Here is a 23,188-nt window from a genome sequence, read left to right on the forward strand (position 1 = left end):
GGTGTTAACATGAAATACATAATTTTCACAATCTGTGTACTACCCTTTGGCCATCTAGTGTACAGATAAACTAATTAATCTGGAATACAGAAGGTACATACTACGACATTGCTAGTCACAAATTTTGTAATTTATAATTCTAGACTAAATTGTACAGCACTACACCACATTTCACTGCTGTACTTGGTAATAGAACAAACCTGGATCTCCTCATTTCTCTGTACAATTGGCTCCTGGGTTGCTGAGGCACAATTCAGAATTCCTTGTGGCTGTGTTGCCAGGCCATCCAGGGTAAAGAGATTGAAAGATTGCTATCAGGATCTTAGGATACTGTTCCTAGGTATCCCCAAGGCTCACCTCCTGCCTGGCTCTGAAAAGTTGTTGCGGATGGATGTTCTGCCCTTCTCGGTTGTCTCTCAGTCACATAGGGTTGCAGTTTGGCTGTCACCATGTTCACATTATGCCAAAGTTCCTCATTCCTTACCATGTTATAGACTGATGAATTGCCAAAAATGTGCCTATTTTGATCTGTGAAGTCTTACCTAGTAGCACACTCCCAGATGATATGGTCCAGGTGCTGATTGCTACACATTCACAAGCAGCCGTGGGTGTCCTGACAGATAGTGCATAGCTTCCTTGGTAGAAAGGAAGTACGGCAGTCTTGATATTTCTTTTATGTCAGGAAGTTCTCTTTCCTGTTTCAGCTCTGTCCTAGATTTCTCGCCATGTCCATCAATGTATGCCTTTATTTCCTTATTTGATGTGGCTCCCGTGGCTAGTATCTGCTTTACCTTGGCATATTCACCCTTCTTGAGTCAGTATTGTTAATGTCTCTTCCTTTCTGCTAGGAGTGGTAGTAATACTAGTACACTAGCAGTGCCTCAGTTGGTCATGACCTACACACACTGGTCATGTACAGGAGTACACTTCAATTTGCTCACTGAAGAGCCTACGCTGTCTTTACCTTTCTGGCTCTAAGAGCTCATACACCCAAACCATAGCCCACAACAGTGATTAAGACTGCATTGTCATATGTTCTTATTGCACTTATAGGCAACTCTGGCCAATTGTTGCAATTTAGTTCAGGATTTAAACACCTCTCTTACAAACAATTTCTAAATGTGCATAAAAGTTTAGATTTTTGTTGATATTTATACCAAGGTATATACATACTTTCTTTCTCTTAATAGACTGGTCCTTCATTCTGACTGTGGGGTTTCTTGATCTTGGTAATGTTCTTTTTAGTAACATGTAAACTGTTTTGTGTGCTGTTATCATTAATTTATTTTCTACACATCAATTGACAAGTGTTTCAAGAACTTCACTACTTATTTTCCCCCAATTTAGCCCTTGTGGTGGCAGATATTATAAGTAGCAGACCACCTGCATAGGCAATGCAGTGCCTAGTGTTTGTTGCATTCTTATGTAGCTGATTCAGTAATAGCTCTATGCCAAAATCTCATAACACTGGACTACAAACAGAGCCCCGGGGGCCACTTTGGTGATGGTTTTCATATTTTCTTTCAGCGGTATTTTAGTTTCACATATCTGTCTGTGCAGCAGTCCCCCTGTTGCAGAGACAACTGGAGCAGTTCGTCTGCCTGATTCTTTTAAACAGAGGAGGCCACTACAAATTATAAAATGCCGCAACTATGTCAATCATTATGCCTATACCATACTGATCGTCTGAAGAGTTTACAATACGTATTGTGTGATTTACCATACTGCTGGTGTATTTCCTTTTTCTGAAATCATACTGCAGGGAGGCCATGCCAATTACCTGTCTGTGATCCCTCATGCTGTGGCACAGAAGCTTTCCATGTACTTTGTAGAGCATTCACCAAACAAATTAGTCTGCAAGATTTCAATTTCTTTCTTTTTTGGGTCTTTATCATCGCTCTTTTTTAATGTAATGATATTCAAGTTTTTCCAGATTCTGGGCACTTGCCCCTGCAAAAGACAATCATTAAGTAACACTGTTTGGTATGGAAAAATTTGCTCTTCTAGATGATGCAACACTTTCACCATAACTCTGTCTGGCACAGGTAATTTCTTCTCTTTTAACTTCAGCATTGCTACTTCACTTCTTCCTGGGCAAATGGAATCACAATTCTATTATTCACATGCTTCTCTAGTAATTCAGAACGGAGATACTAGTGGTGCTCTGTCTTTTGTATCACATCATCCAGCAACAGTGTTCTCAGTAGGTATTGCACCGACGTCTCCCAGTTTGGCACCATACCATCGGATTGAAATGCTGATAATTACAGTGGGTGATCAAACCTTGTTTGTGGCAAGTTTGTATGGTAAGTCCCATACATCTGTTGCCATTTGGTGCTTGACATACACCCCCCTTTTTTTATTCTTGTATGAGAAAACAGATCTTTGTATTGTTGTGTGACTGCTCTTCAGAAATCGCCCCCTTCTATCATTCTGTCTTCCTTAAGCATCTCTGGTATAATCTTCTGTCCAGCCTTGCTTTGTATCTTGAAGACAGTGTGAGGCAACTCTAGGAAATTTTAAGCCCTTTTGACTTCCTAACAAATGTTGGATCACCTCATTTGCATCATCTGCAATGCTAGCACCAATTTACCTGACAACAAATCCACTTCTTTGCAGTAGCTATATCCTGAATTCTATGTTCCCAATTCAATTTCATAGATTGTATATTTTCTTGGGCTAGGTGTTAGAGTCTAAATCATTGTCTATGTCTGTAGTTTTGAAATAAATGAGACTAAGGCCACTTGTAAGTCCATCACAGAACTTCCAGTTTGCAGTGTGGTCACTGACTTTCCAATTTGCAGGGGTGATAATATTTGTTGCTACCCTTGCATAATTTTAGAAACTAGGTTGGTTGTGAGGGACCAAGACCACTGCCATTCCCTGGATGATGTTACTCCCAGTTCCCCATCGCCATACAGAGGTATGAGCAGCTCGCCTAGCCACCAAATAACGAGGCAACCGTCTGTGTGGATTAGGCTGCCACATATGAAAATCTTCCATGCACAACAGTCATCAAGGTATCAGCAAATGTCATTAATGTCATTATCGACTGCCAACCGTTCAGGCACCTGTCAACTCAGGTGCTTTTCTGCCAGTAATGTCGAATTCTTATCATTGCCAGACAAGAAGAATATGTTCCACAATATGAAAGTGACTATGCTGAAAGTCACAAATGGGAAACACATCCAGTCAACAGAAACATGTATCACAACAGTAACCACCAATGACAGAGCACAGCCCTTTGAATTTGTTGTTTTATTGGAATGCAATCATAATATTATTCTCAGATGGGACTCCTTGGAGGCATCAAAGGCAGCCAGACTGTGGAAGATCAAAGCTCCAGAATGACAAAGCTATTTCAACAAGCACACATAACAAAGATTTCCCTGGGTGGTGGTTTGTTGTTGAAAATGAGGCTATCCCACCATCATCAACCAAACGAGTCCCAGCCATCAATCTAGATGCTCAGCTACAGTACAAGGTAGTTGCCAATTTAAAAAAAAAAAAAAAAAAAAAAAAAACTACTCAAGCTCTCAAAAGAAATCTAGATGCCAATAGCAGTTGTAAACATTGTAGATGGTCAAAGAAAACTAGCTGTTGTGAGCAGCTACAACTCACTCCTAAAGGCACATGTGTTGGAGCAGCCAAAACAGTCCAGTGAGGATGGCTTAATGCCATTGACAGGGAATCGTGATCCCCTACTACTACAGACAACATAAGAGAAGAGGCCAATAGGATTGGCCTGATGGACAATGGTAAAACATTATATCAACACTGGGGTCATTCACCAATTAGCCAGTGCCTGTACAGAGTATTGCTGGCCGAATGACACACAATCCAGGAGGACCTGGAGAAGATATTGTGAGATGACGTCATTGAATCTTCAGAGAGTCCTTGGTCGACTCCAGCGATCCTTGTGAAGCAGGACGACACATGGTGCTTCTACATCGACTGCCAATGACTGAACAAAAAAAAAGTGTAATCATTGCCTCACACTGACACCCTAGACTATTTGAGAGAAGCCTACATAAATCCTGATGGCCTCTGAGTTTAAAGTTATGCCATTTGGAATGTCTAATGCTCCAGCCACCTAAATCATATGATGGACAACCTGTTTTGACACTTAAGACAAAACTTCACAAAGATGCAAGCTGTTATGGGATATGTGCAGATTTAGTGCAAATCCAGGGAGGTGCTGAAAAAGTAATAGTTTATGTTTCCCGAGAACTCACCAAATCTTCTCTACAAATGAGAAAGGATGCCTTGCAGTTGTTTGGGTGATCAACAAGTCCCGACGTATTTACTTTGCAAACCATTCACTGTTGTGATGGACCGCCATTCTCTATGCTGGCTGAGTAGCCCGAAGGATCCATCAACATTTGAAATGGGCACCGACACTTCACGAATATGATGTCACAGAGGTACACAAAAATGTACGCTTAACACAAGGAAGTTGACCGACTGGAAGATCCTCAATTGCTGAAAACCCTAACGTTTTCCTGTAACGATCCAACATCTGATCACCTGGGATTTGTGATGACTCTAGACAACAGAAGCAGACTCAGGTATCACTGGCCATATCTCTACCGATCCAATAAGACACTCCTGAGCCACTGTACGAAATGCCAGCAACAGAAGCACATGTTGCAATTACCCATCCAGATACTCAAGATGACTACATCAAACGCTCATCACCATTATCGAAAAAGGAGATATGCTCGCATGTGGAGCCAGGATACCCAGGAGAAAGACCAAGAGTGCTGTAACACCAAGCACCAACCAGTGAAATAGAGCCAAACTGGTATGTATTTTTACACCTATGAGGAAACTGGAATTATTGGAAAAGTTACTAAAGCACTACATTTGGCCATATCATATCTGACGTTGCTTGTCAGATCACACATCTGTAGTGATGAGCCACCCCTCTCCAAATATTCTAAGGGTTTCACTGAGGCCTTTACAGCCAAAGTTACCCTCCAAACCTTGTCCAAAAACAGGTTTTCCAAGCCTTGTTTCAGTCACTTACCATCCCTGCATGGAACCCCTTGCCTTGCAATAGATCTAGATGAAAGATCTGTCCCATACATCGTCCAACTAGCATCTGCTTCACTCCTGTCACTAGCATCTCCTAACCCATCGAAGACAGGGCCACCTGTGAAAGCAGTAATGTGAGCTATCAAATTAGCTGCAACCCCCGTGTTGCGTTCTATGTAGGCACAGGAACTAACAAGTTATGATGTATACAAGCAGACTGAAATGGAAATTTGTACCAAGGCTGGGATTTGACCCTAGTAGTCTGCTCACTAGGCAGATGGATTATATACAGCTTGAGGTGATGAATGAAAATTTGCACCATGGCTGGGTCTCAAACCCGGGTCTCCAGTTGTGCAAAGCCACAGTGCCAGAATGGTGTAGTGGTTACCACATCTGCATAGTGAGCAGGACAGCTGGCTTCGAATACTAGTCTTGGTACAAATTTTCAGCCACAGCTTCAGTCTGCATATATACATTACAGATGTTTGAGACTTGAAATGGTCTCTGGAACCATATAGTTTCATTTAGCTAAAAAGTTGTCTGTCGAGATGAATCGCCACCACGAAACTGCAGCCAAGAGGCAGCTGGTCCACTCAGTTGCCCAACAGGATGTGCTTCACTTTAGTGACTGCTTCACAGCCTGTTCCATCTAGATTCCTCCCATCAACACAGCAATTTATTTTTTTTTGGACAGGTGGGAACTCTCCCTACAACATATCCTTCATTCCCATACCCCCCCCCCCCCCCCGACTCTCCCAATTCAATCTTCACCAGTCCTGTTCTCTACCTGTCTATCCCCTTCTCTACAACCACTCCACTACTAAACACACCATTTATCCTAACAACAAACCTACGAAGTCCTTTCCTTCTCTCTGTTTCTCCCCTCTTCGTTTCTCCCCACCCCTCCCTTTTCCCTCCAGCACAGCCTCACAATGCTGCACCTAGCACCCCTGCCCTGTCCTTATCACATCCCTGCAAATTCCAACGGGCAGCAATAGCATTTTCCCCCACCCCTGACTGACAATGCTTTCCTCTATCCCCACCCCCACCCACACCTCTTACCACCTCCCCACCCTCTACCCTTAGCAAGATTGCTGTTCATGTCAGAAATGGCTGCAGTTGGGCCTTGGTGCCTGGAGACAGTGGTCATGTGTGTGTTTTCTACTTCTGATGAAAGATTATGCCCGAAAGCTGGAATATTTCCAGCTCCCCCTGTCTGCAACTCAGTACCTCCTCTATGTGGTCAATATGGACATCCTTTTCACATTGTTAGAACTTTATCACGAGAAATTTTTTGCAATCTTTGCTTTTCTCAATATGCCACCTGAACTCTACCAATAAAATGCCCTATCTCCAATATGTCAGTGAACTAGGAGTATAAGACTTCATATCCTGATTTTTATGAAAATGTAACCTGTTTCAATTCAGTTGTCAAATGCCTCTCAGAGTTCTAAATAGGGGACTAATTTGGAATCTTTCTCCAATTGAAAGATGCATGAACTTTTTTAATACACTGGCCACATTTCCTGTGGACACACAGTGCCTTTAAATGAGTGATTTCAATTGCCTTCCACATCCTCATGCCACTGATCATTCTTAATTCGTCCTCCACTAGCGGCAGTTTCGTACCCAAAGCCTGAAAGGCTGCCCTCAACCTCTATTTGTCTCTGTCTTCTTTGATGAGCGCTTTAGCAAAGTGACTGTGACTCCTTATACCAGGAGCCTTCAGCCATCACAGCTGAACATTTTATTAAGAATCTATACAATGGCTAGGAATGAATTTGGGACTTACAATCTATGGATCTGTATTGTATTGAATTCATCGGTCCTGTTGTCTACAAAAATATCTTTCCATATAGCATTGGACAAGGCAAGTTATAAGTTCATTTTTGAAAGTGATTTCCAGGCACACTTATTTAAGGTTACAATAATACATTTTATACATTAAGTATTTATGTAACACACTTCATAAATTTAAATATTCTTCAATGGAGTAAACGCAGTCAAAGATGCCATGATACCATGGTTCAATAGTGTTATCTTCTTCGCATTTGGAGGGAGTGGTTCATTACGTATATTCCCCGATTCTAAACTAAATATCTCTCTCTCTCTCTCTCTCTCTCTCTCTCTGAGCGTGTGTGTGTGTGTGTGTGTGTGTGTGTGTGTGTATGTGTTTTGGGGCAGGGGTATAGTTCTCATTACACCAACTGAGTTACTGTGCTATTTTAAACCTGAAAGTATGTTTTGTTTTGATGGAGTGTCTCCTAGGGGCTTTACTACAAATGATTACTTGAACTGTGGCAACATCATGTTAAACACCAGAGTAAAGCTATTATACATTTGTAACTTCCTGTAAATTCTCTGAAAGAAGCTTTTAGTTTATAAATTAGATCTGCATATAACAGATAAGCAGTGATGAAATGCTTTCAGATGCTTATGAGATGTAAATACTGTTTTTTACACAGCAGCAATAGAATAATTGTTAAAAATTAATTTCTCGAAAAATCAATCTCAATTTTAATGAAATTCATGTCTCACTAACCTAACATTCAGGCGCCGTGTTTGGTAGTCAGTGCAGTTGCTGCAGCTTGAAATCTCACCCCAGGCATTGCGACCAGGCATCCAAGCTTCAATGTCATGCTTACGATATGCAGCAGCTCCCAGCTCATGTGGAGGCATGTCAAGTGTACGAGTATGCAGTCCCAGTGATGAGAAGAGGTGTTCTTGTAAGTGACAAAATTCTGACATAAGCTCAGCTGAGCTCGTTTGATTTGTCACAGCAAACATTTCCACTTTGGTAAACTGGTGCACTCTAAACAAAAAAATATTACATTATTGGCTTAAAAGCAATTACTTACTGCAGTTAGTAATCATTTACTTCAATTAGTACAATCACTTTATGAAACAAAACCTACTTAATGCATGTCAGCAGACACACACACACACACACACACACACACACACACACAAAATCAACAGATGCTAAAAATGCTATTAAATTCACAGATTACTTCATCAGTAAAGAAAATAGTAACAGGATGGAAAATTATAGTATCAATAATGAAGCAACTCTTGAGATCTGAAAGCCTTACAAAAGTTACTAGAGGAAGGCAGAGAAGTTCGGCTGGAGATAAAGAAGACTACAGCACAACTAGAAGTATAAATGAAAAGACAATGCAGAAAAATAAAAAAAGAACAAAAATATCAGAACTGACAAAAAGGCAAATGAAAGAAAAGGCAACTTGAGAAATCATGAAAACAAGAGAAGCAAAAAGCAATTAATAAAATAGCATACATGATGGAGATCATAAAAATACAAACATACCAGAAGTAAATGAGGAACTAGTGTTACCTGGAGTTTGGGAAGGAAGGAATGATAGTTATTTAATTCTACATGTATGATTGACGAGCCACCTTATGGTGTATGGCAAAAGGTAATTCTGGTTCCTTTATCATTTCTCCTTTTCCTGTTCCATTCACAAACATTACCAAGACCGTGTTTAAATTATACCTCTGACTTTTCTATTGTACTCATTTTGCAAGTTTTACATAGGGGAACTAACATGCTGCTCATTTCGTCTTGGAACATACGTTCTCAAAACTTTTAAGAGAAACTAAACTGTGATGCACAGTGCCCATCTTGTAGCACCTGCTACAGAAGTTTGGTAAATGTCTCCTCAACACAGTTGCACTTACTGAACAAACCAGTGACAAAATGTGCCACTTTTCATTGAACCTTCTCTATCTCCTCTGCTATTCTTATCTGGTATGGGTCACAAGATGATACACAATATTCAAGAATCAGTTGAACAATAGTTTTGTGGGTCATTTCTTTCATATCCTCAGAAATCTTTTAATGAATCTCAGCCTGGCATCTGCTTTTCCTACACTAGTTTCATGTGGTTTTTCCATTTCAGGTTTCTATGGATGGATACTCCTAGATAGTTTATGTTGTTTTCACTGATAGTGCAATCAAACAGTAATGGATCTCTTCATATATTTATGTGCAATATCTATTTATGTTAGGAGTCAACTGAAAAATCCTGCACCTGTTGTCAGTTCTCTACAGACATTCCTGCATTGTGCTACAAACTTCTGGCATTGCTATCTTCCTAAAGACAACCTCATGGAGCTATACATATTATTCTCTACATCACTTATTTACTCTGCAAATTAAAAAAATCTCTCTTCAGCCACTCCCAAAATTACTTTTATATTTGTTGATTTTTATGAGATGGAGGATTTCAAGCAAGTACCTCTATGTAACACCTGGATCTGGATCTTGATCTTTCAGGGAGCCATTATGATCCCAATGGCTGCACTGAAAGTTTCATCTCCTCCACATGCAGTCTTCATTTATTAATGTTATTCTGGAGTAAGCGGACCATTTATTGGCATGTTATTACACTGTCTTACACTTTACCTGTCTGTTGATGTGAACAGACTGAAATACTTGATCTACTGATTAAAGGATTTGCAGTTGCCTCATGCAAACAGCTTTTATATCCTTTTTGGATGCAACACCTTCTAACTTGTCAGATAGGAGCAATGGTGCAAAGTATGATGGCTTTTCTGATGTTTCTGTTTTTGTAAGTTGGATTACGCTTCTACCTTTTATCCTTTCTACCTGTTTGGGACAGTTCATAACTATGATGTGCTTTAGACACATCAGACTATTGGCTCTACAAATAGTTCACCAATGCAAATTATGAAAATACTGAGTGTTTCACTATATTTATCATCATTGTATGAAGCATTTGGATCGAATATGAAATACAATTTTCTGGTAAGCATACTTGTTAAGGAAATGTGTGTTAACTGTCACTAAAAGAAACTAACAATTATTAAAAACTTTTAAAATCTTAAACATGGCTGCAATTCAGCAACTATCTAAATTTGAAGAGGATGAAAAAACCCAGACAATTAGTTGCAAACCAAAGGTTTATGCAGCCCTTGATCTACATTTCGATATTTATACAAATATTTTCTTTGGAAGGTTACAAACTATTTTTACATATATAACAAAATATTAACAATAGAAAAATATTTGTGAGGTAAGCATACTCACCTGTTACATCACATGGTGGTAAACTGCATTAGCTGAAGCCGAGTGACTCTTGTCATATATAAAATGACATAAAGACCAGAAACATCACATGCTATGGCTTAAGCAGCAGCCAGATTACACTCAATGTATGTCAGAATAAACGAGCAAATGTATTCACCCACTAGTTAAGTCACTTGTATACATGAAGTATAACAGGAGTCCAAAGAATAAAATGTTTGCATAATATAAGTATTCACCACACCAGAGACAAAGGCCAACTGTTCGAAGGTACAAGTGCAAGCAATAAGGAAAAATCAGGATGTACAGGGCACTAAATACATGCGTGTAAGAACTATGCCTCGCTTGTGTTAAGTAACGGCATTTTACATTAAAGTAAGAATGAAAATTTCTTCTACAAGACTGCTAATAATGCAGTAAATTCACAGGTATACATTACATATAAAATACATATAAAATCTCTAATATGTTTGCTGACAGATTAATACTGAACATATAATTTAGTGTGTAGAAGCTAGAGTTCTATTTCCAAAGCACCACTGTTACAAATTCATGGGGAAAGAAGAGCAAATACAAGCTACCACAATGTCACTAAAACAGGAACTTCCACTTAACAGTACAGAAGCTTAAGTGATAAGGAAAAATTGGAATGCAGTGATTGCTATATACATGCATGTAAGCACTGCTTCTTGCTGGTGTTACAGAATGTAATTTTACACTAAAGCAAAATGACAATCTTTTATTGAGAGCCAGTAATAAATGCAATAAGTTTAGAGGTACACATTAAATATGTAATTATGTGTAAAACATTTATGTGGCAGAGCGATACTGCAAGTAAATTTAGCATGCAAGAATACAATTCTATTACAAAAATTAGTTATATTACAAAGAGATGGAGGGAAGAGTAAAATAGATAAAGTTACATCACAGCCTAAGAATAAAAGAAAAATGATAACCTTCTGCTTAACTGTATGGAGGCTTATGCAGAAAAAATGTAAGCCACATCACAAAATACAATTTTTTTGAATACCAACTGTTGGAACATTTGCTAGAAAGGTCTTGAAAAATGAAACCTTGTGATATGACATGTAACTATCTCAACAGTAGAGAGGAAGAATTGGCACATTCGCCAACGTCAGCAGAGACTGGTAAACACTTATTATGTGACCATGAGCAGCGGCTTAAAGCCATCAAGGAAGCCTCCCATTTTAAGAAGCCAGTTTAAGCTTCACAAGAACTAGCATCCAATTTGCCTGATCATAAATAATATAGGAAGTGCTCACCACTAGTTAGTTAGGCACCTACAAAGTGAATTCAAGGAATCTTTTACTTTTCACAGTAATTTTTCTGTTAAAAATAGGGAAGATCCAATTAATAAAATGAAAAACTCAAATTCTCATACTAGGTTGTTGTCCTTTGATATTACATCTACATCTACATTTATACTCCACAAGCCACCCAACGGTGTGTGGCAGAGGGCACTTTATGTGCCACTGTCATTACCTCCCTTTCCTCTTCCTTCGCGTATGGTTCGCGGGAAGAACGACTGCTGGAAAGCCTCCGTGCGCGCTCTAATCTCTCTAATTTTACATTCGTGATCTCCTCAGGAGGTATAAGTAGGGGGAAGCAATACATTCGATATCTCATCCAGAAACGCACCCACTCGAAACCTGGACAGCAAGCTACACTGCAATGCAGAGCGCCTCTCTTGCAGAGTCTGCCACTTGAGTTTGCTAAACATCTCCGTAATGCTATCACGCTTACCAAATAAACCTGTGACAAAATGCGCCGCTCTTCTTTGAATCTTTTCTATCTCCTCTGTCAACCCGACCTGGTATGGATCCCACACTGATGAGCAATACTCAAGTATAGGTCGAACGAGTATTTTGTAAGCTACCTCCTTTGTTGATGGACTACATTTTATAAGGACTCTCCCAAAGAATCTCAACCTGGCACTCACCTAACCAACAATTAATTTTATATGATCATTCCACTTCAAATCGTTCTGCATGCATTCTCCCTGATTTTTACAGAAGTAACTGCTACCAGTGTTTGTTCCGCTATCATATAATCATACAATAAAGGAACCTTCTTTCTATGTATTCGCAATACATTACATTTGTCTATGTTAAGGGTCAGTTGCCACTCCCTGCACCAAGTGCCTATCTGCTGCAGATCTTCCTGCATTTTGCTGCAATTTTCTAATGCTGCAGCTTCTCTGTATACTACAGCATCATCCACGAAAAGCCGCATGGAACTTCCGACACTATCTACTAGGTCATTTACATATATTGTGAAAAGCAATGGTCCCATAACACTCCCCTGTGGCACGCCAGAGGTTACTTTAACGTCTCTCCATTGAGAGCAACATGCTGTGTTCTGTTTGCTAAAAACTCTTCAATCTAGCCACATAGCTGGTCTGATATTCCGTAGGTTTATCAGGCGACAGTGCAGAACTGTATCAAACGCCTTCCGGAAGTCAAGGAAAATGGCATCTACCTGGGAGCCTGTATCTAATATTTTCTGGGTCTCACGAACAAATAAAGCGAGTTGGGTCTCACACGATCGCCGTTTCCTGAATCCATGTTGATTCCTACAGAGTAGATTCTGGGTTTCCAGAAATGACATGATACGCGAGCAAAAAACATGTTCTAAAATTCTACAACAGATCGATTTCAGATATATACGTCTATAGTTTTGCGCATCTGCTCAACGAGACTTCTTGAAGTCTGGGACTACCTGTGCTCTTTTCCAATCATTTGGAACCTTCTGTTCCTCTAGAGACTGGTAAACACTTATTATGAGACCATGATCAGCAGCTTAAAGCCATCAAGGAAGCCTCCCATTTTAAGAAGCCAGTTTAAGCTTCACAAGAACTAGCATCCAATTTGCCTGATCATGAATAATATAGGGAGTGCGAACCACAATGTTCCTTTTGACATGACACTTGAAATCGTAGAAAAGAACCTATTAATGCATAAGAAATTAACCAAATTGCAAATTAACAGAACTGATGAGGTTGTTAAAGGTAGTGCTCAAATATAATTATTTTACTTTTAACAGTAAATTGTATGTTGAATCCTTTGGCCATGTGGTGGGTAATCCCTTAGCTGCCATCCTGGCTGATATTTTCATTACCTCCCTTGAAGATGGCTTCTTCAATGCTACATCAGAATTAGTGACTAAAACAGGTTTTTTATGTGTTATATAGATGACTTAATTTTTGCACTGATGGAAGGAAACTGACCAAGGATTAGATTTATTATTTAACAGCATTAATAGCTTCCACAAGAAAATTAAATTTACAACAGAAATTAAAAAAGAGAATGGTGACCTAAATTTCCTCAATTTGAAATTATGTGTACAGAATGGCAGTATCACTTTTGATACTCATTGTAAGACAACCTACTCTGATAATATTATTCCATCATATTATTTCCACCCACAGGCTCGTAAGTTGCTTTTTTCCATTCAGCAGTAAATCATGCTTTAACAATGCCTCTTTCCCCATACAATTTTCAGAAAGAAGTTAATTTGATTAAGACTATTGCTAGTAATAATGGTTTTAGACGAGACTGTCAATCACATACTTAATAACAAAAGGGCAAAAAAAAAAAAAAAAAAAAAAAAAAAAAAAAAAAAAAAAAAAAAAAAAAAAAAATTTCAACACTAGGTGACAATACACGGAAGAGTAAAGAAGATAGAAATGGCAAGCTCATTTTGATACCATTTTTAGGTAATATGTCCTACAGGACTGACCGTCTTCTGACTGGAAAATACACTTTTACAGTTACCTCTTTTGCTAACAATAGTTTAAAGAAAAATTTAATACACACATTGCAAAAAGAACAAGATCCTTTCACAAATTCAGATGTCTATAAAATCATCTGTAAAGATTTCCCTACCTATTATATAGGGCAGACTGGCTATTAAAGTCAGATATAAGGAGAACTTGTTGGGTTAAGAATGGGGGAAATGTTCATAAATCTTATTTTGCTAAAAATTTGCTTATTTCAGACCATTCTCCTGGGGGATTAGAAAACACCATAATTTCACGTAAGGAAATATAAGGCTGGAAATTGGACTTATTAGAAGAATTAGAAATTTACAAACATCTTGTTAAGAGAGACAGTAATATTTTAATGATCATTTGCAACTCGCGAGTAAGCACTTCTTTGATGGCTTTAACTTCTGCTCATGGTCACATAACACATGTTTACCGATCTCCGCTAACATTAGCAAATGTGCCATTTTTCTCAAAATACTTCCTCTCTACATATCATAACCTTGGGGTTTCATATTTTGAGGTCTTTCTAGCACATGTTCCTACAGTTGGTATTAAAAAAAATTGTATTTTGTAATATGTTTTACATTTTTTCTGCATAAGCCTCCATATAGTTAAGCAGAAGGTTCTCATTTTTCTATTATTCTTAGGTTGTGATGTGACTTTATCCATTTCACTCTTTCCTCAATCTTTTTGTAATACATGTAATTTTTTGTAAGAATTGTTATCTAATTTACTTGCAGTATCACTATTGTTTAATCTTCCGTACTGTCAAGCAGAAGTTTCTTTTCCAGTGACATTGTTTTAGCTCACATTTACTCTTTCTTCCCCATATATTGTAACAGTGGAAACAGAACTCTAGCTTCTGCATACTGAATTATACATACTGAATTACTCAGTCAGCAAATGTATCAGAGATTTTATATGTAATGTACACCCGTAAATTTATTGTATTATTAGTAGCCTTGTAGAAGAAATTTTCATTCTTACTTTAATGTAAAATGCTGTTACTTAACACAAGGAGGGCATAGTTCTTGTGCAAACGTATTTAGTGCCCTGTACATCCTGACTTTTCCTTATTGCTTGCACTTGTACCTTTGAACAGTTAGCCTTGGTTTCTGGCATGGTGAATACTTGCATTATGCAAACATTTTATTCTTTGGACTCCTGTTATAATTTTATGTAGACGAAAGCCTTTACTAGTGGGTGAAAACATTTGTGAATTTATTCTAACATACATTCAGTGTAATCTGGGTGCCATCTTAAGCCATGGCATGTGATGTTTCTGGTTTTTACATCAGGTTTATGTATATGAAAAGAGCCACTTGTCTTCAGCTAGCATAATTTACCACCATGTAATGTAACAAGTGAGTATGTTTACCTCACATATATTTTTCTATTGTTAATATTTTGATATATATGTAAAAATAGTTTGCAAACATTTATATACATTTTAGGGCCCATTCCTTCTGAAGAAAACTTTTATTGGATGATGTGAGAGATAGAGTAATTCTGGGTGACACAAGTAACAGAGAGACATCCCAAACCTGACAGGTGAAACTGCTACTTGGTCTAGCACAATAGCAAATTCCTCTAAAGATCAGCATGGGAAACTGGTGGACAGGTTATACATTGAGCCACAGAATGTTCAGAGTATCTGTCCATGTCTACTGAAAGAACTGGATTTCACCATTATAGCTGTGTATGTGGTACCACTGTACACTGGTAACTGACTTCCATTGCAATTATTAAATATCATGGTTGCTTGAATTGGCTTGGTCTGATGTGAATGTATTTGTGTGTGTGTGTGTGTGTGTGTGTGTGTGTGTGTGTGTGTGTGTGTGTATGAGAGAGAGAGAGAGAGAGAGAGAGAGAGAGAGAGAGAGAGAGAGATTACTGAATGGTAATGTATGAACACACTGTACTCGCTTCTGTCCCAAACAAAGTAAATGTAAACCACTAAATTACATTATTGCACAAAACTAGATAGCAGTAGGGAAAAGTACTCAGAAGTAATGTCCAAATAGTGGGAGATATTTGTTTATGAGAGGAAAGTTATAGTACCAAATTGGGATTCCTTCCATTTTCTTCTTTTACTAGTAAGTTTCCTACATGCAGTACACAATATATTTTGGATATACAGTACATTTGTTTTTCAGTGTGGTGCATACATGAATAAATCGAAAGGTTTTTCAATGTGTTTGCAGGCTACATGGAACTGACTATGTGAGACACATGGATTTACCAAATTTAATCCATACACCCACAGCAATTGGATACACAACACTTTTTTTTCAGGCTGAAAAATATCATTTAAAGGTTTTCAAATGTGTTTGCAGGCCACATACAACTGACCATGTGAGACACACAGATTTGTCTTATTTAATCCATACACTCATAACAATTGTCACAATGCTTTGTTAATGATCACTGCAAGTGCGAGATGCACTGGAAACTGCAAATGTTTGAATTCAAATGGCATATCTGCCAGTATCATTGGGATGCATGCCAACTGCACTACTACTCCTGAAAATTTTCCATTTAATATTGTAGTTTTGATGATGTTGTTCATAATCCTTTACACTGAAAACCTTGTACCATTGCAAAATCATGGCGGATTTATGTTCTGAAAAAGAATCAAACACAGGCCAAGATTCAACGTTATAATGTGTGCCAGTGCACCTGGCAAATCAAGTGAATTCAACAATTCGATTGGATAATTGACAACTTTACTAAGTCATTATGGTATCGATGGACTGCTATGTTGGTGCTTTTCCTGGTATTTCATTTGAATGCTGAAACTGAAGGCATTTACATCATTGTTTGTGGCTGCTAATATCGCACTTGCACTAAGCCACTGATGATTTTTGTAATTGTATGTATTATTTGGGAAAACTTCCTTAATCAATTCATCCATGGTTCTGTGATTTTATGGAAGTTTGTTCACGATGTGATACACTGAGTGGATTCAGTGACTGCTATTTTCCCACTGTGAATAAAAAAATTGCTCTGCAAAACGTTCAGTGGATGTACCATGTTGAGCTGTACACACATGTTGGTTGTCAAAATCATTGTCTGTGTGTATTACCAGAAAATTGATGATTTGCAACATGCTTTCAGTTCATCAGCAGCTGCTGAAGGTACTGTTTGTCGAAAATCACCAGACAATACATTGAGGGCTCCACCGAACAAATTCCAATTCCTCTCAAATCTCTGAGTGTACAATGAAGTGCTTTAAGTGCTTTATAGTGTACCATTGTACATTCGCCCCATATAATGAGTTAACCTGATTTGGCACTTTATCCACCCCAGAATGTTTGTTGATTTTGTGTATTAGTGTTTCGGTGATTTGCATATCCAATGGTAATTTTAGTGCTGATTGTGCTGTTTGGCCATCATTCTACACAATGATAAATTTGCCCTTGCACCTTGAACGTTGTCTCATGTAGTTCTCACTCACGATATTTGTTGGACCACTGTCATTTGGAAACATGAATTCAACTTTCCTAGAAATGTTTCAATTGGCTTATTTCATCTGATACCAATGTTGACAATGGTTCAAGTGGTGAGTGTAATTCTGCCAATTTCACTTTTGCACCCGCACAGTGTTTTCCTGCTGTTTCATTCTTAAATTTGAAGGCACTGCAATACAAACATAATTTGCCTGTTTTTCCAATAACCACACTTGGATGAAGACCGTAATCACAATTAGAATCATAATGGAATGCACTAAGATGTAAATCCGCATGCAGTTATCATCTTGATTGAGCAATGCATACTCGAATGGTACCCAGTCTTGTTTCCTGTTGCTTGTCTGTTGCAGAAAAATGGACTTGGACTTGAGTAGTGCATATTCTAATGGTTTCCAGTCTTGACACTCTGCTTCTGAGGCTCATGATGCCTTTTTCTTTTGTGCTTGAAGTGTAGATTGACCTATCACTTGTCATTTGGGTGGCACAACAAATTTGACATTGAAAGTAATGCTTTTTAATGACTATCATAAATGCACTTGGAGAGAGAAAAGAAAATGCATGTGATATCTATATCTGATGTCAATTTGCAATTGGAATTTCACAATCAAAACTACTTGTTACATCACACATGGAGTGAAATATCACTCGCATATGATTCAATCCAATTACGTCATGTGTGCACAGACACACACTGAAAACACACAAACTGCCGGCAAACTATATGAGATACATACATTTGCTGAAACAAATCGCATTCCACCTACTGTAAAATGTATGTACTAATCTGGAAACTTTCACAGGCAACTGCGTATCAACTCATGTCTCATTATTGAAATGACCTGCATGCTACCTATTGTAAAATATTTTACTATTTCAGAAACCTTTGCAGGCAAGTGCACAACAGCTTACCAAAGTTTCACTGCAATCAGATGAATGGTATAGAAATGTAGGTGGCATACAGAAAGACACATTCATTTTTATAGCTATTGATTGATGTGGATTTAGGTTCAGAAAGCATAGGCCAGATGCAGGGGCATGTCAAATAACCAAGTCAAGTTATAGTTCTCACTTAGTAACATGTCTGTGAAAAATGAGTGCAGCTAATGCTAGGTAAATATATCATGTGGAAAGAAGTTTTTTGTTAAACTATAAATAAAACTGTATATGTTTGATGTGTAATGTTTCTTTAGCTATACCTAAAAAGGGAAATACTGAACGTAATTTCAGAATAGTTCGTCAAGACTTTGAATCTGAAGCAGCTGTTGGTAGTGAATTAAGCCGAAAGAAACTTTCTTATCCTGAAAGTAAAATACAATCACAGAAGTCTTTTTTGTAAAGCCTGTATAAAAAAAGTCTTTCATCAAACACAGCATATTTCGTGTATCAGAAGTACTGATGAAACAATCAGAATCACTTGATGATGACAAAGTTGTTATGAAGTGCTTTCCCACAGCTAGCGAGTCTTTGTTTCCACATTTAAAATAAGTCAGAGATAATATTAGTCATCAGAGACATGCCTCTATCAACACCTACATAACAGAAAAGTGGCAAAAAATGTAAAAGGTCAACTGGTAACAGATTTAGAATCCTGCTTCTGATTCTCATTGCATTTAGGTGAGTCAATAGATATAGTCAATTCAGCTCATGTTATGATTTTTGTAAGAGTGATAGTTTTGAATCTCACTGTAAAAGAAAACTTGCTTACAATTCTGACCTTGAAAGATACCACATGAGGAGAATTCAATTCGCTCACAATCACTACAGACAAGAAAGTTTAAAGTGCCACAAGAAGAATTGGATTGCCAATATGGAGACCCGCAACCGCACATCAAAGTTTGATGGCTGTGTAGAGGTATGCTTCCAAACAGATTTAGAGAACTTCTGCCAAAGATAAAATCTTTTGTGACTGAAAGAGAGGAAGATAACTCACAACTGTATGATTTAAGATAGTTGTTGGATCTCACATTTGTAACTGATATGGCAGTTAAACTACACGATTTAAACAAAGAACTTCAAAGAAAGAACCAAACAATCATAACTCTTACCTCTCCTATAAAGTATTTCATGCAAAAACTTGACCTTAGTTACAGATATTAAATGTGAAATGTTTTCCTCAAATACAGTCAGAACTGTGATATACTGATGACATAGTGACTTGCACACTGTTGTGCTAATGGCTATTTGGAGCCATCAAGGGCACTCCAAGGTAGGAAATCAGAGACACAATGCAGAGAGAAGATGAAAGTGGAATCGTTTAGGCCCCCGGAGATAAATAGTGACACTATAGCTGTGCAAATTGCAGATGCTCTTGGCAGCTGTTCCTGGGGAGAAGTTTCACTTCAGAGAATTAACTGGTAACTCCATCCACTGCCTGGATGCTGCCGTAAGGCACCATTGTAGATGATGGCCATGAAAAGGCACGCCTTAGCAGAGGCAGCAAACCTGGACTTGCTCCTGAGAACTGCAATGTCAGTGGGTTTACACAGGTTAGAGTGCTACTACACCAGTCCCCACTCACAGAAGGATGGAGGGCGGGGCCAGGTGACATAAAACACTGTTGTTGTCGGCCATAATAGGGGTGGTAGTGACGTTCAGCTGTCAGCTGAAAGCTGTTGATACCAAACTTGGAGTTTGTTAATGTAAAATCCAGAAGCATCCCTAACTACCAAGTAGGAGTAGGGGAGGAATCCAAATCTGGTTTGCCAAAGGCACTCTGGAGGTGCTGAACAGTTCGCCAGATTAACTGAAGCTCGTTAAGTGCTGGTGGACTGGTTGGTCGACTATAGGAAGGGAGGAACTGTGCACCACCATGATTCTTTAAAAAACCCATGCTTGTGCATTCAGAGAGAGTTCTCAGTCAGATCACTAGGGTGTCAACTACACGTTCCTTGTGACCAGCCTTGATAAGCTGGAGTGGTGCTCTCAAGTTTGTACTTAACATGCTGCTAGCATTCGCTACTAGTGTTAGTACCTGCCCCTGTGGCTTCAGACACTGACTTCCATTCCCAACCCATTGACGTCTTTACTTTTTTTAATGTTTAGAATTAGCCTCCAGTATAGTAGTTAGTCTGATCACAAATAAATAGCGTTAATCAGACCCCTGAATTCCATGAGTCTCCTGCTCCAAACAACCTGTCAAGTCCCAAAATCCGCATCTCTCATAGATGCCCTGTAACAATGTTTGGCACTGATGCAAGTCATCAACTTGCTTCACTGGAAATGTGTCTTTCTGCATTTGCTCCTCACTGCTCATAAACTGCAGACTGATCACAAACCCCTAACTTCCCTCTATCATGTGTCAGAACATGACACAGGTAAATATTTCTGGTGTCAGGTGTGGGGTATTGAGACAGATAGGGGCCTCTAATATACTCAGCCCGATTTCATGCTTTGAGACTGAAAAGCAGCAAAGAGGGAACATGATGAGCAGAAGTACACTTAGGTCTGGAGATCGACGCTTGATGAGGAAAGATGTGGCCAGGGCAGCCTCCTCTACACAACCTCATGACAACATGGGGCTCACGGGAACAGCTGAGCAACAATGAGATGGAGCTGTGGGGAGCAGTCCAGAGAGATATGCCAGGGCAACAACACAAGGTGACAGCACAACCAAGAAGTGGAGGATGCTTGGCACCTTCACAAGTTTCAGCAGCAGCAGCGGCCAGTGAGCAGACAGCAGATGGTAGCAGCGGCCAGCGAGCAGACAGCAGGTGGAAGCATGGGCCAGCGAACAGACAGCAGACGGCAGCACAGCTGAGGGTGACATGACGTTGCAGGCATCATGCAGTCATGCCCTGTTCGGCTCACCTCAGCTCACCCCAGCAGAGCGCTCCACTTTCAGCAACGATGCAGTCTTGTGTTACCTCTCCACAACACATCCACAGATAAAAGTAAGTCAAGGCTTTGTTTAACAATGCAGCTGCCGATGGTGGAGTGGAAGTATCTAACATTAGTATCAGTGATGCGCTTAAATGAATTCCCCAGTCTTTCAATAGTACAAAATTGGCATTAAATGAATTTATTAATAATGTAGATATAGCTTTCTAATTAGTATGTGAAACTGACCATCCAACATTGTTAAAATTTGTAAAACCCATATTCAGGGATCTGCATAAAGTAAACTGTTCATGCATGTATGATCTTCCACATGGGAAAAAGTAAGAAATATTTTGTCAGAATTACATGTGTACGAATACTTTAGATTTTTATGCTTGTAATATGTTCTGCAGTGGTCAATCGAAGGGGGGATCGATTGCAGATTGGGCCAGTACAGTAGATACACTCTGACATCAGTTTCACAAAACAGTCCATTGTGCAATGCCAGCATCGGAACTGGCGAGATCTTTGCCATAAGTAGGAAAATTAAGCAGAGCAGTATTCATTCAAGCCATTTATGATGACCGCAACAGACAATTGTGCCTGCAAGGGGCCGAAACATCACCTTCACTGAAGTTGTTACGGTAGTTTTGACTGAAGAGTCAGCAGTTATGTTCACCAAGGAAAAAGGATTTGGTGACAAAATTCATCAGTGCGAGATGGGGAGAGTAACCCTTACATGTTTCTCACATGGATATGTAGGGCACATGTCTAAGGATTGCAGAAGTAATATTAAGTGTAAAACCTGGGGAAAATGAGGGCATTTAATGCGAGACAGCTGACTTGAGAAAAGAATTCACAAAGTAGAACAGCTCAAGCATGACAAGAGTCAGAGCATACAAGGAGTCACATGTGAAAGTTGCAATTTACTGGGACAGGGAGGTCCCTGTAAGAAAGCACACCAGTTACGTGTTTCACATGTCACAGTTCAGGGTACAAGACTAGAGTGTGTGCTGAGAATGCAGAGAATTCTGTGAAAAATATGAAGCAGGGGAACAAAAGCCTTATGCTGAATTGGGAAAGGTATTCAAAGGTGGATGTGAAAATAAAAGTGAGTTTGTAGGACCGAATTGCCCAAAGAATAAAGAAAGTCCACTAAAATTGCTTCTAGATAATGGATTACAAATTAGCTTGTTGAATATGAAGTATCTGCAAAGCCAGGTCAGGTATAGAACTGAAGGAAGTATAAAGATTAAAGGTATCATAAGTCCAAGAATATATACATACATACGGGACGGCAATTTCAAATCTTGGAATAGATCGGGAATTAAGACTGAAACATCAGTTTCATCTGATAGGAGGGGAATTGGATATTCCCTAGGCTGCTTTAATTGGTACAGACTTCTTTACAAAGCATGGTGTAGTAATTTATTACGACAAAGGAACCCTGTGGATTGCGGGTAGGCCTGTCAAACTGTGTACAGAGATGGAAGTGCAATGTGCAAATACACAGTGGCAGGATATTAGAAAGCCACAAACAGATTCTGAATCTGCAAGGTGCAAACGCAGTGGAGTTCAAGGTTCTCTGAGCTGTTCACAGGGGACAGTAAACAACAGTACACAGCTGAAGAAATGGCGAAGTACACAGGGTACCAATAGACAGATGTGTTACCTATGTGAAATGGTAACTCAGTTGCTATCAAGTCTTCGAATGAAGCACTAGTGTAATGATTGAATTCACAACATCAGAGATTTATGGCTTTATATGACATTTTTGTTTATTTGAAGACATGCGTATGGGACCTGAAGATGGTGAAATGAAATACTGAAAGTAATAGCCTTCAAAATAAAATAAAATAAAATAACATCTTAAGTTACACAGCTGTTGGTGAATTTCATTGACTTTGACAATTACTTAACCGGCTGATATCCCCTGTCCATGATGGACCAATGGAGATAAACCATTGCAGTGGGTCGGAAATATTATCAATCCATCTACACACTTAATGAAGT

The 23,188-nt window shown here is 38.9% G+C and overlaps 1 protein-coding gene across 1 annotated transcript in view; it reads right to left on the bottom strand.

The window, feature by feature from the left end:
- LOC126188062 (uncharacterized) overlaps positions 1 to 23,188 on the bottom strand; it is a 90,012-nt gene that overhangs the window by 10,853 nt on the left and 55,971 nt on the right. Inside the window, exon 3 of the mRNA XM_049929505.1 lies at positions 7,580 to 7,849. Coding sequence (XP_049785462.1) covers positions 7,580 to 7,849 — 270 coding nt within the window. The remainder of the gene's footprint in view (positions 1 to 7,579; positions 7,850 to 23,188) is intronic.

The sequence above is a fragment of the Schistocerca cancellata genome, chromosome 5 (genome assembly GCF_023864275.1).
Source record: "Schistocerca cancellata isolate TAMUIC-IGC-003103 chromosome 5, iqSchCanc2.1, whole genome shotgun sequence".
NCBI classification, from domain to species: domain Eukaryota; kingdom Metazoa; phylum Arthropoda; class Insecta; order Orthoptera; family Acrididae; genus Schistocerca; species Schistocerca cancellata.